The sequence below is a fragment of the Corythoichthys intestinalis genome, chromosome 16, assembly GCF_030265065.1.
Source record: "Corythoichthys intestinalis isolate RoL2023-P3 chromosome 16, ASM3026506v1, whole genome shotgun sequence".
Classification (NCBI taxonomy): domain Eukaryota; kingdom Metazoa; phylum Chordata; class Actinopteri; order Syngnathiformes; family Syngnathidae; genus Corythoichthys; species Corythoichthys intestinalis.
The window spans coordinates 11705635-11719156 of NC_080410.1; the positions used below are offsets into that span (position 1 = coordinate 11705635).

Sequence of the window (13522 nt, forward strand, 5' to 3'; positions counted from 1 at the left end):
GATTTTTACAAGTGAGGAATTATGTCAGACAAAACATCCCAACATCCAACTGTCTCCCTTCGGAAAACGATTTGTTTAAAATCTTAATGGTGCCCCCAGAATCTAAACATTTAATCTCTTCACTAGTAAAAAATTTTTGGAGTAAATATACTCGTTCCACATCTTTGATTAAAGAAAAATGGGAAGAGGATCTCAATATTACAATCAGGGAGGATATATGGCAGAGAGCGCTGAGTGACATTCAAAAATGTTCTGTTAACTCCAGGCTACAGATAATTCAGTATAAAGTTGTTCTTAGGTTACATTATTCAAAGGTGAGGTTAAACAAAATATTCCCACAAACATCACCCGTATGTGAAAGATGTAAGATAATGGATAGCACATTAGCACATCAATTTTGGCTCTGCCCAAGGATTCGAGAATTCTGGTCATCAATATTTAAATGGTACTCAAAAGTATTCAAAACACCAATTGATCCTGACCCCATAATTGCTCTGTTTGGTTTCTCTGAAACATTGCAAAAACTGGGTCATGATAAGACTTTTGTGATTGCTTACGGCATGATAATAGCCAAAAGGTGTATCTTAAAATTATGGAAGTCTGATGTCCCACCCCATTTTGAAACCTGGCTTAGGGAATTTATAGGAGTGTTACATATAGAAAAACTAAGGTATGAGGTATCAGGGAACCCTCAAAAGTTTCTGATTGTATGGCAACCAATTTTTGAACACTTGAATTTATAGCAGACCCCTACTCCTCTCCTCCTGTCATCATTTGATGTATACATGGACTTTGGTTAAAACAAAAAAGAAAAGAAAATGTGATGAGTACTTCAAGGTGTTTGTGTTTTTGTGTATATGTATTGCAATTTGTATAGCATATATTTTTGGGGAAATGTACTTGTGTAGAGTATACAGTTGTATAGCTTGACATACATTTCTTCATGCGGAGAATTTTTTTTTTTTTTTGGGTTGTTTTATATTTATGTATGTGTGTATCTCGTCTCCTGTATGTCAAGAAGACAGTAGAAAATGCCAACAACTGATAGAAATTGATAGTCACCGTTTGTTGCTCATTGAAAACGTTTGTAAATAAACATGGTAAAAAAAAAAAAAAACTCGGACGAATATATACATTCAACATACAGTACATAAGTACTGTATTTGTTTATTATGACAATAAATCCTCAAGATGGCATTTACATTATTAACATTCTCTCTGTAAGAGGGATCCACGGATACAAAGACTTGTAATTCTTTAAGGATAAATGTGACTTTGTATATTGTGACTAAATATTGCCATCTAGTGTATTTGTTGAGCTTTCAGTAAATGATACTGCAGCCATTTAAATTCTCCCCAAATGCATGATGGGAATTGCAACCATGACTGTGCGTAGGGGCACCAATTGATATATCTTCTCTGCGTTGGGAAAGAACATAGGGTGTTAAGAAAATGATCAACTACTACCTTTCTTCCCCACATTGCCTCCCACGTTATTTTTAATTGCTGAGAGAGGTATTGTAAGGCTTTAGCCACATAAAAAAATGACTCCAAAGGCTGTCAAAATTCTCTCTACTCATTATACTCTGCCTTTTAGCGCTATCTATAGGTAAAACGGCGTTTTTCTAGATTGAACGTGACAATGCGTGAGTGGGTCGTGCAGAGCATGCATTAATTATTTAACGTGATTAATTAAAAAAAATTAATTACCGCCGTTAACGCTATAAATTTGATAGCCCTACTTTAAGCCAAAACTACTCTGGATGAGTGTAAAACATTTTGTCTGTAACGTTAAATACAATTAGAAAACAATTTAAATATAAAAAATATATATATTAAAAAAAGGCATGTCCGATATTTTTTTGCCGATTCCCATACTTTGAAAATGACGTGATCGGACCCGATCGATCGGGATGACATCTTTAATCCAGACTTATATGGATATTGTCCAAAAAAATTTTAAATTAAAGTATAATCAGGAGAAACAAGTGATCATGTCTGAAGTATGGAAATATTTTAGACTTGCATCAGCTTGTTTTTCTCTAATCAGATTAGCGTTCGATATCAGCAGATCCTCAAATTGAGTTGACTCAAACTCAAACGGAAAAATATGTAATTGGGCCAAGCCTGACGACTCGCATCGATGTGCGCATGCACGCAGCAAATCACTTTGGTCAGTTGTCTATTCAATTGGCTAACAGACTGGTATGTGACCAGCATGGATAGTTAGCTCTGATTGGTATAAATGCACATGGTTTCTGGAACAAAAAAAAGAAAAAAAAACATCTTTAAGAGAAAGGAGAGCGTTAAAGAGGCTTTTTTTTGTTGTTGTTCTGATGGGGAGGTTCAGAATATCTTCCATGTTAATGTTTACATTTGGACTTATTTTTGTTAATTTATATTAACCTATTTATTTATTTCCTTGTAATTGAAAAAAAAATGTTAATGTTTACATTACCTTTAAAATATATTCCATTTCAATGTGCATACCATAAGAGTCATTTGTACTTATTTTTGTAAATGTATGTTATTTTTTTAAATAATAAAGATATAAGTAAGTCAATGTTTACATTATGTATTCTATTTTAATGTACAAACTACAGTATGTCAAGTTATATTCTGATCTGAAGTAGTTAAAATTGAGGTTTTGCATGTAGATAGGAAGGGAAAATACTATTAGGAGATGGAGGTTGGGGTTACTTGTGTTTTTCTGAACTGTTATTTTACACATCATTGAAAAAATACAATTTTGAATGAATGCCTTGTTACAATAAAACTAATGTATGCATGTCTTTGTGTGTTCATTGTGTAACTGTGCCAAAAGCAGTTTTCTTCGCATTTCGGTGGTTTTAAGAGTTTTTTTATTTATATTTATAATCGTTTGTTGTTAATTTGTCACTAAACATTTTACGATTTCCATGTACCAGTATATTTAACGGTATAATTCTGGCAACCACAGCTGCCAGTATTATACTGTAAATTTGAGTTAGGTGTTTTTGTTTGTTTGTTTTTACAGTGTACTCGGTAATTCATTTTAAAATGTCTGTCTCACCTACAATTGTGGAAAAGCGACGAGTGGGATTCTTCCCTGTAACCTGTTTGTAGAGCTCAGGATAGTAAAATTCCAAGCTTTCCAAAAACACCACATATCCCCTTTCTCCCTTGGAGTGGAGGATGTCAAGAAGGCGACCTGAGGAGATAATGTTGTTCAAAATGTTTTCCTAGATAAGTTTCTTATGAACAAAAAAAAAAAAAAAAAAGGAGAAAAGAAAAGAAGGAAACTTCATTGACAACATACTTGTGCGGTTTGCTTTGGAGACCAACAACAGGGAGTTGAGAATCTCATCTTCATCTTGCTCATCCAACACTTTGCACTGTCGAAGGTAGGGAGTGAGCTTCGCCGGAGAGATGACGCGGCAAATTTCATAGCGTTTGCACTCGACGTTCTCCCACCGGGTCTCAACATCATCAAGTAGCCCCAGTGTGCCGTTTTCCATCTCATGTGGTCTGACATGAAAAATGCAAAAAAAAGTCAAGTCAGGGAGAAAAAATTAAATTTTAGACAAATTCAGTGAAATGGTATGGTATCCTGGGGCGAACAACATAAATCGAGCTAAGCCCTTAAAAAATACAATAATGATTATTAATAAATACATATATAGCCTATTTATATGTATATATATACATATATATGTATATATATATATATATTTATATATATATATATATATATATATATACACACACACACACACATATATATATACACACATATATATATATACATATATGTATATATATACACACATATATATACATATATATACATATATATACATATATATATATATATATAAGAGTGCAAGAGCAGAAACTGCTTTTTCAGTATTGTCTGTGTTTTCTGCCATATGGATAGATAGATAGATAGATAGATAGATAGATAGATAGATAGATAGATAGATAGATAGATAGATAGATAGATAGATAGATAGATAGATAGATAGATAGATAGATAGATAGATAGATAGATAGATAGATAGATAGATAGATAGATAGATAGATAGATAGATAGATAGATAGATAGATAGATAGATAGATAGATAGATAGATAGATAGATAGATAGATAGATAGATTAAACATTTGCTCTATATAAGGTTAAAGGTCATAATTATCGGCTTTTGAATAGCTGTCCATTGCAGTGACCACTGTCCCTGAAAGTTTGTGCTAACTAATGTCTCAGAAAATTTAAGGGAATTAAAAACAAATAATTATATATATAAAAAAAAAGTTTAAAATTGAGTTTGGTTCACTTATAATATTTAAAGTTGTGTATTCACATTTACTGTGTACATGCTAGTTTTCAGTGCAGATTTTGAAACCTCAAAAACACAGACCAAAACACACATACGCTCAGACATGTCAGCATGCACGAGGCACACACCTCTACAGAAACCGCAGATATGCTTCCTCTTCTCTTTTCTCTTATTTTAGAGTTTGTTGGTGAGAATATTTATCTCTGCTTCCTCCTTGCCACACCAGATGTGAGTAGCGGCCTAATTTCGAATTTCAGAGCAATTTACGCACAAGCATGTTTCACTTTCATAGTCTTCGAAATCCCTTGCATTGTGCCCTCTCAGCGTTTATACTGCCACTTTTGCAGGCTTCGGATTTGGTGTTAGAAATTGAGAAGATGGACCATGTTTAGGCAAGGTCAAGCCAAACATTGCATTTCCCTTTTTCCTTTGGTGGAATGTAACAAATTAAAAGTACTTTGTTACTGTACTTAAGTACATTTTTGTGTATCTATACTTTACTTAAGTACAAATAGGCTATGAAGTGGTACTTTTTTTTTTTACTTCACTACATTGTACAGCAGGTATCTGTACTTTTTATTCCACTACTTTTCAAATTGTCATCTGCTCTACACGTTAGTTTTGTTTGTTTTCTTTTTTTCTCATTGTGAATTGATAGTTTTATTTTCATGCCTCCGGAACAATCGATAAGCCCCATGCAACTGTACCGTAACTGAGCACTAGACGCAGCCACACGAGTACAAGCAAGATTAGGCAGGTGAACAAAATATTGACCAATAAAAACCACCACACTCTTGTACAGTAGGTGGCAGTATGCATGTGATAGTTGCTTGCAATCCACCATTTAGCTAAATTTTTGAGCTTGTTAAGCTTCTGTTTACAGTGCAGTCAATTTTGTTGCTTGCTTTTTCCATTCTACACATTTTAAATAAAACTGAGCGGTCAATGAATCTTCTGGTTCTTTCTTTGAATATTGACTCAGATCTCTGTATGCATGTATGGGTGTATATACTGTATATACATGTACCGTATTGGCCCGAATATAAGACGGTGTTCTTTGCATTGAAATAAGACTGAAAAAGAGGGGGTCATCTTATATTCGCGGTCTAGACGTTATACCCATTCACGACGCTAGATGGCACCAGATATCATTGAAGCGATGTTCTATCATGACAGATCTCAGCTACTCTCAAGTTTAACCAGTTTGCATTATTTTATTGCAATGTTTTTCCTTATTCAGATTTGTTTCAAGACTACAGTTACAGTTAGACTTCCCTTTGATGGTTAATGCAGTTATTGCAATTTTGTTGTTTTATCACACTAGATTGGTTTATTTACATTTCAAAAACCAGAAACCATTCATTTACGAATGTGATTGCACTTTAGCTTACATATTTAAATGTTCAGATATTAAGATTTGAATGAGGCAAAATACCATGCTTTTTCTCTCAAATATATTATTATAATCATTTGTTTCAGATGTACAGTAATTATTTTCTGTATAAAAATTAATTTGGTGTTCAAAGTCTTTTTTCAAACTTAAGTCTTGAAAAAGAGGGGGTCGTCTTATAATCAGGGTCATCTTATATTCGGGCCAATACGGTATATTAAATTTTTCCATCGGGAGAAGATACTCTCTACTACTCTACTAGTAAATTTTAAAGTACCGGTAAGTACTTTTGTACTTTTACTTGAGTAAATTTTGTTCTTAGATACTTGTACTTAAGTATTTTTTTGCACCTGTATCTGTAGTTTTACTTCAGTAAAAAAAAGTGAGTACTTCATCTACCACTGCCTTTTTCATCAGAATGCCAGTTAGACAATATTTTGCAGCGGGTCTAACTAAATGGCAGAATAGGAATTAAGGATTTATCTTAATCTCACAAGACGGAGGAGCGTCTTGAAATGAGGGCGTCAATGGTAATGCATAATTGGCACATGGTCTAAAGGTAACCCTGTTCGCAACCCTAACCTTAGTGACGCGCCCGTCAACGAGGCTTCTAGCGGAAGCTAGCTAGTTAGATTTTTAAATACAAGAACTTAGAGTAAATTAAATTTGGAAGATGTTTAGGAAAACCTTTATTTAACAAGCTCCTTGTGTTATCATTGGTGCTTTGTTGTGAAGTGTTTTAGGAGCATCATTAATGCTTTGCTGTGACGTATGGCCTGACACGCCCCAATTTCTAGATGCACTCCAGTTTGGAATTGGAATAGGACAATTGCTAAATCTATCTCTTTAGTATTACCTCATATATTACGTATTGACAAACTTGGTTGGATATTCTCAGCAACTGATTGTTTTGGGGTTTAAATGGAAGGCAATCTGTTCTTTGTTCATTTTGGGCACTTACAGGCAGGATTAAAAGCGGTTCATCATGCTGTTCCGGTAAAAGATTCAGGGTGCGGTGCTTTGCCACCGTAAATATGACGCCAACTGGCAAAAACCCCTGTTTAAAAAAAAAACCTGCCACGCTGGCACCCACGCATCTCATCTCCAAGAAGAAAACAATCTACCAATCTACCAACGTCAGATTTACATACAGTGTTAACAACAAGCCTAATAAAGTGCTTGTGTAACGTAATCCATGTCCACCAATGTTTATTATTCATTTATTTATTCTACGTAGTTCTTCCCAGGGTCTCTTTTTCTCTAACAAGTCGCGTTGCTGTGCACAGGCAGGCAGCAAAAAAAAAAAACCTGGACTCTGCAGTCCGTTCAATTGGCTGACATTCTGACATGTGATCCATATGGATAGTTAGCTCTGATTGGTTCAAATGCACATTTTTGGGAACAACAAAAAGAGGGGAAAAAACAAGCTTGTTGAATTAAAAGGGCAGTGCAACAGAAAATTTATCAAATCTTTAAGAGAAAGGAAAGAGTTGATGAGGTTTTATTTTATTTTATTTTATATTATTTGGGAAGTTCAGAACATCTTCCATGTTAATTAGCACTTTGGACTTATTTTTGTTCATTTATGTATGGCTGCTTATTTATTTCCTTATAATAAAAAAAAAAAAAGGTCAACGTTTGCTTCATCATCAAAATATATTCCATTTCACTGTGCATAATGTAAGTGATTTGTACTTATTTTTGTTAATGTGTGTTACTTATATCTTTATTATTTAAAAAAAAGTCTATGTTTACATTATCTTCAATTTTAATGTACATCAAATGTTCTTGAATAGTTAAAATTGAGGTTTTGCATTTAGATTTGAGGAAATAAGGGAAAATAAAAATTAAATGGAGTTTTAGATGGAATTTTGTAAATCAGTGAAAAATCCAATTTTGAATTAAAATCAGTTTCTCATTTATGGCTTGTTTCAGTGTAATGCAGTAGCCCAATGCATTTATTCATTCAGTCATTTTCTGAGCCGCTTATCCTCACGGGGGGTACAGGGACGCTGGAACCAATCCCTGCTAACTATGGGCAGTATGCGGGGTACACCCTGAACTGGTTGCTGGCCATTCGCCGGCAACCAGTTTTCGTCTTGTTCTTCGTGTTGATTTTGGGTCACTTCTGGTACATTTGGAGGCATTCTGAGGTCATTTCCTGTACATTTTGGACCATTTCCTGTTGATTTGGGGCATTTCCAGGTCACCTCCGGTTCATTGGTCACTCCATGTCGATTTTGAGGCACTTTCTGATGATTTGTGGGCTACCCCTGTTACCTTCTGTACATTTTAGGGAAATTCAATTTTGGGAGGGTTTTCTTTTTTAGAGGGGGGAGCTTAAAAATAATGACCATAAATGGAGAAAAAAAACTGAAAATGTTAACATTTGACTGTATTTTTTTAGTATCGAAAATGTTACCGAGTATTTTATTAAGTATTGATATTGAGTATTATTTTAGTACTGTATTGTGACAACAGTAGTGAAAATGGGATAGTAGATTTGGGCATATACTGAAATTTAGATGCGAGGTTCAGTGCCACTCTTTTACTTCTCATTAAACAAAAACAAAAACAAAAAACACAAACAAACAGTATTTTATTTATTTATTTAAGGTATTTTCAAAATTTCAAAGGTTTAGTAGTTTGTAAACATGTAAAATAAATTGTTCTAAAGTAAGTGAGCTTGTGTGACAGCTTTTGGTGAAACAGCTTAGAAATGCTTTTCAGAACAATACAAAACAGCTCTGGTATTTGATTGATATCATGAAATGGCATTGTTGGATGTCTTTAAACATTCTCTGAGGGTAAACTCGCAACAGAAGTTAAGTCAACCAAAACAGTTAATGTTTTTAAGTACGCTAAAAAACATTCTCTTTAATTATTGCATTTGAGGTCTTTTTAAAGCTTTTTTTTTTTTTTTGAATAACCTTTTAATCTTAAATATCTGCATTCTGTTCTATTCTGTTTTTTTAATATTATTGTCGTGATGCTTTGCAAAGCTCTCCACATATATTATTTTTTTCCCTGTCCACTTTGTCGGCGCCTCGCATGCACTGATTCTCAACGTTCCGACTTCCAAACGTTCCAAAAATGTATTAATGCGACACTGTTCCCCTTTTGATTTTGCCCCTATTGTTTACGGCTGCAGCAAACGCACAGGTTTTTTGACCAAAAAATAAGCCTCATTTATTTCCAAAAGCAAAAAAAAAATTAATGTCAACATTTCCGAATGCATCTAGTCTTACATTTTCTATCCAATTCACATAATTTACACATTACAAAAATTCAGGAAATCAAGCCACACACAACTTGTATACAGTTTTTGCTAGAAATAATAATAATAAAAGAATGTTTCCACCAAAATTTGCCATTTATTTTAAATGGTCCCAATTCATTATCAATGAAGGGAAATTACCTAATATCAACAGGAAGTGGTCAGAAAAAAACTCAAAATCTACTGGAAATTACCAAGAAATGCGCTTAAAGTCACAAGAAATAGCTGCCTTAATTTCTAGCTGTCTTTAGCATCAGTACGCCGACACGATCAACATCAGACAATTTTTCTTGTTTTTCATATCCCAAAAACTTAACTGTATTTATTTGGTTTAGTTTTTATTTAGTCACAACTTAGTTTCTTTTCGTTACGAATAGCACATTGTTGTTTTTTTTGTACGTTATCATGCATTATGGTGACTTTTTTTGCTCGCCAGTGATCCTAATAAGTTTGTAAAATAAAATCAATCGTTTTAGATATTGTATGAGGAGCAACAGGGCACACTGGGTTTATCAGAAATGTGCCTTTTGCATTCACATTTCTGGAATTTTTGTTGTCTGAACATGCCTTCACTTGATGTGAACTAGATTTATTACTTTTGGTAACCACAACAACAATCTGCACAGCTGAATCTCTTATCATTTGTTTGATCTAACTTGTCTTCCTTTTCTTTTGTGAAATTAGGTCAATGCTTCATATTATTTTTTGGGGGGGAGCAGGAAGGGGGACATAATAGGCAGTCATGATGCAAAGCCATGCAAATGGCCCTTAAACAATTTAGCAATGCCACAATGTAAGGAAACCTTGGAGTTTGTTAGCCGTAAGCAGAGGTGGGAAGTGACGTGTTATATGTACTCCATTATATCTACTTGAGTAACTTTTAGAGAAAAATGTACTTATAAGCCATACTTTTTACTTTTACTTGAGTAGATTGTGAAGAAAAGACGGTACTCTTACTCCTCTACTTTGGGCTTTACAGGAGTCGTTACATTTTTCCTCTTTATTCAATACGTTAGATATATTTCTTTTTTTCCCAGCGATGCCAAGAGTAGCTCTACCAATTTCACTCATGAGACGTCGCAACAATAATCACATGACTATAATATACCAATCAGACGCAAGCTTGCCGTTCTATGATCACGCCAGCCTGTTCAATCGTGTAGCGTCTTTAAAGCACCGTAACAAATGAAGTATTTGACATAGAGCGCTGCCCTCAAACTGACTCGAAAGCACAGATTTTAACCTCTCTCCCAGTCTTTATTTGGCACCGATTGACCACGGAAAAGTAGAGATATGATCCTTTTAATTTCATAATGGTAACCATGAAGGAACTACAGTATCCATTATTCAAACCAGGAACTATTTTCTCCACTAGAGGGCACTCATGCTTTTTGGACAAATAATGCTTCATTTCTGTCATTTTTCTCTTGTCGGAATTCAATCAATTTTTTTGTTTTGTTTTGTTTTCTTTGGCTTAATGTGGTTATGCAATGGGTTATTGTACAGTATCATTGTAACAACAGTTCACATACATAACTGTTCTGAGAGAAAAAAAAACAACATTGTTTAAAAAAAAAAAAAAATCAAATTTGTAAGCAGTTACAATGTTACTCATTACTTGAGTATTCTTTTCACCAAATACTTTTTTACTTGTACTTGAGTACATTTTTTTGGACGACTACTCTTACTTTTACTTGAGTAATATTATTTTGAAGTAACGTTATTCTTACTTGAGTACAATTTTTGGCTCCTCTCTCCGATTATGGCCGTAAGCAAGAAAATAGCAGAAAAAAAACATGAATAACAAAATACTACAATTACCTTTTGACCTGCAAATATGGATTTGACATTAGTCTAAAAATATATGCCAATCTCTGTGCAGCAATAGCTTTTAAATCTCTATGCTAGTAACCATCGACATATTTTTGAGCAGTTAGCCATTTTCATTAATCAGTAGCCCTTCATAAAGGTTATAGACCTCTGAGTCAGATTGTAGGCATTTCTTTCTTCCATTCATAAATTTTCTTAACCTTAACAGATGAACCTTTCAGTATTATATTGTATCAAACCTCGATTAAAACAAGATCATGCCATAGACTTCATGAAGTCTATGATCATGCATCATTAAATGTTGCTCTGGAATTTGTCTGATGTAGATGCAAATGGGTCAGGTGTGTGCAAACTATCATAAAGACTTCATTGTTCAAGCCTTAAGAAATATGATATGTGTGTGTCAGCCTGAATCCAAGAGGGAAAAGAGTAGTGAGTGGACGATTGTAATGCCTGCATTGTTTTTAAAAGGTAAGCCAGCCTTCACTAGGGTGAAAAAGCAGATACATTTTCTGTGGGAAGTATCAATTGGGCAAAAACATTAACTTAGTAAAAATAAAAGTTGCTTTTAAAGGCATAGACGTCAAATGCATTTGAACTGAGATTGCTGGCGTTGAATGATTATTTTTTAGTGCCAAGGCGCGAGATGTCCAACGCATTTTGACTGGGCGGGGCAAATGAACGCATTTTCATTCAACGCTCCCTGTCAAAATGGATTGGACGTCTAGCCCTGTCAATGGATGTTTTTAATAGACATGGTAATCTTATTTTACTAACTACTACAACACATACAATGTGAATACCATACTGCAACAATTAATCGATTAACTCGAGTAATTTCATTAGAAAAAAGATTCAAATGAAATTTTTCTGCTTCAAGTATTTGTTTAATTAAAGTGGTGTTGTAATGGTTTGTTTTGAAAGTGTTTGCGTTTAGTTTTATTTATTTGGGTGGATGCACTGGCCTGTAGTGGTGAAAGTGAATATGACATAACTCATTTCACATGGCTGAATCCAGCTGCTCCCTGTTAAGACCAACATAAGCCAAGTTTATGTTTGAACTAAATTTTTTTTTTTAATGCAGTCGAAATTTTGTTGGTATATTAAGCCGTTTTTTGTTGAAATATGTGTTTGAACCATTTGTTCAGAGCATTGTAAAAAAAACAGTAGCATTTTATAATATTTAAGCTGGAGGAATTTTGCTATGTAAGTTAGCCAATTGTTCTTTTGTTGTACTTAGATCTTCATGTATTTATTTTTATACCTTTTGAGGCTCAGCTCAGGTATTTTAATTTTCTATGTTCCTTATCTGATAACTCGATTATTCGAACTAACTAGTTCATCGATTAATCGACTACTAAAATAATCGATAGCTGCGGCCCTATACCATACATAAATATACATAAAAAAAGCACTTGGGGAATGTATAGATGCATGATGATAATAACGATAAAATAATAACAATACTACAAAATATAGATTTAAATGAAAACATAACAAAAAATTGGAAAATACAAAATTATTTTTTAAAAAGATAATAGTTGAATAAATTAAAAAATGGGGGGGTGAATTTTCAAAAATATTTTAAAGAACTATTTTTAATACTAAAAAATTATAAAAAGGAAAAAATATTAATGAATAGTTCCTGAAATGTATTAGTAATTCATTTTAATACTTTTAATATTTTTTTTTTTAAACTTTTTTCTTTCAATTTGAATTTTCACATTTTTAACTGTATGTTTCAATGTGATATTAATTTGTAATAGAGTGTATATTTGTTAAATGTAAATTTAGGCATCAAGGGGTTAATATTATAGCTTCCAGTATACATTTTTAAAGCACCTTTCATCGGACGATCCAATCCAAAATGGATTGGATTGGATGAATCTATCATCGTCAATGGCAGTCAATGAATTATGTGTAAGTTAAAAAGGTTTTGCCCTTTAATTTTTTTCTGTGTTTGCCCCAGTATAAATTTAAATATTTTCCTATAACATAATGTTAAATAAACGCCTTTCTAAAAATGACACTCAGAAGTGAGAAATATTTTTGTACTAGCGTGAACATCAGAAGAATGCAGACGTTTCCTTGTTGTATTATGCATGCGGTTAGAAAAATCGTAAAATTATTCCTTCTTCATGCAACAATGTAACAAAAAAAAAAATCCTAACAACATTATTTGTACGAAGGTAAACAGACCAATACTGCATTTCACTGGACGATAGTCAAAAGTCAAACTGGGTTTACCTGAGATGTGAACGATAAGCAGTCAGTAAAGACGGGTGAAAATTAAAAGTCCGACGAGGCGTGCCGCTGTGTCTCTTTTAAAGTGCATATATGTTTTCATAACCAGAAAATGAGAAGTTCAACTATTGTCTGACAGTTTTTCTACAAAACTGTCAGAGTGAGAGAGAGAGAGAGAGAGAGAGAGAGAGAGAGAGAGAGAGAGAGAGAGAGAGAGAGAGAGAGAGAGAGAGAGCGAGAGAGAGAGAGAGAGAGTTCAACCGTTTCATTACAATATAAATATAATTATATATCTAAAAATTAGAAATACAATATTATTTAATAAATTACAGTGTAATTGACACCTGACGTTCACATATTTGTACACCACAATTTATGTTTAATTTACGTATGTTTTTTTTATTATTATCATTTTTTTACAAAAATAGTCACATGCTCTATAAAGGGTTAAATGCCGTATTTATGTA

At 33.5% G+C, this 13522-nt stretch overlaps 1 protein-coding gene across 4 annotated transcripts in view; it reads right to left on the reverse strand.

The window, feature by feature from the left end:
- The window catches only part of card11 (caspase recruitment domain family, member 11), a 45757-nt gene extending 32554 nt beyond the window's left edge, over positions 1 to 13203 (reverse strand). For all 4 annotated transcript variants that reach the window (XM_057817422.1, XM_057817423.1, XM_057817421.1 and 1 more), the window contains exons 1-3: positions 13059 to 13203; positions 3299 to 3507; positions 3053 to 3190 (exon numbers count right to left, since the gene is read on the reverse strand). In XM_057817422.1, coding sequence (XP_057673405.1) covers positions 3053 to 3190; positions 3299 to 3497 — 337 coding nt within the window. In that variant the 5' untranslated portion in view covers positions 3498 to 3507; positions 13059 to 13203. The remainder of the gene's footprint in view (positions 1 to 3052; positions 3191 to 3298; positions 3508 to 13058) is intronic.
- Between the last annotated feature and the right edge of the window lie 319 nt (positions 13204 to 13522).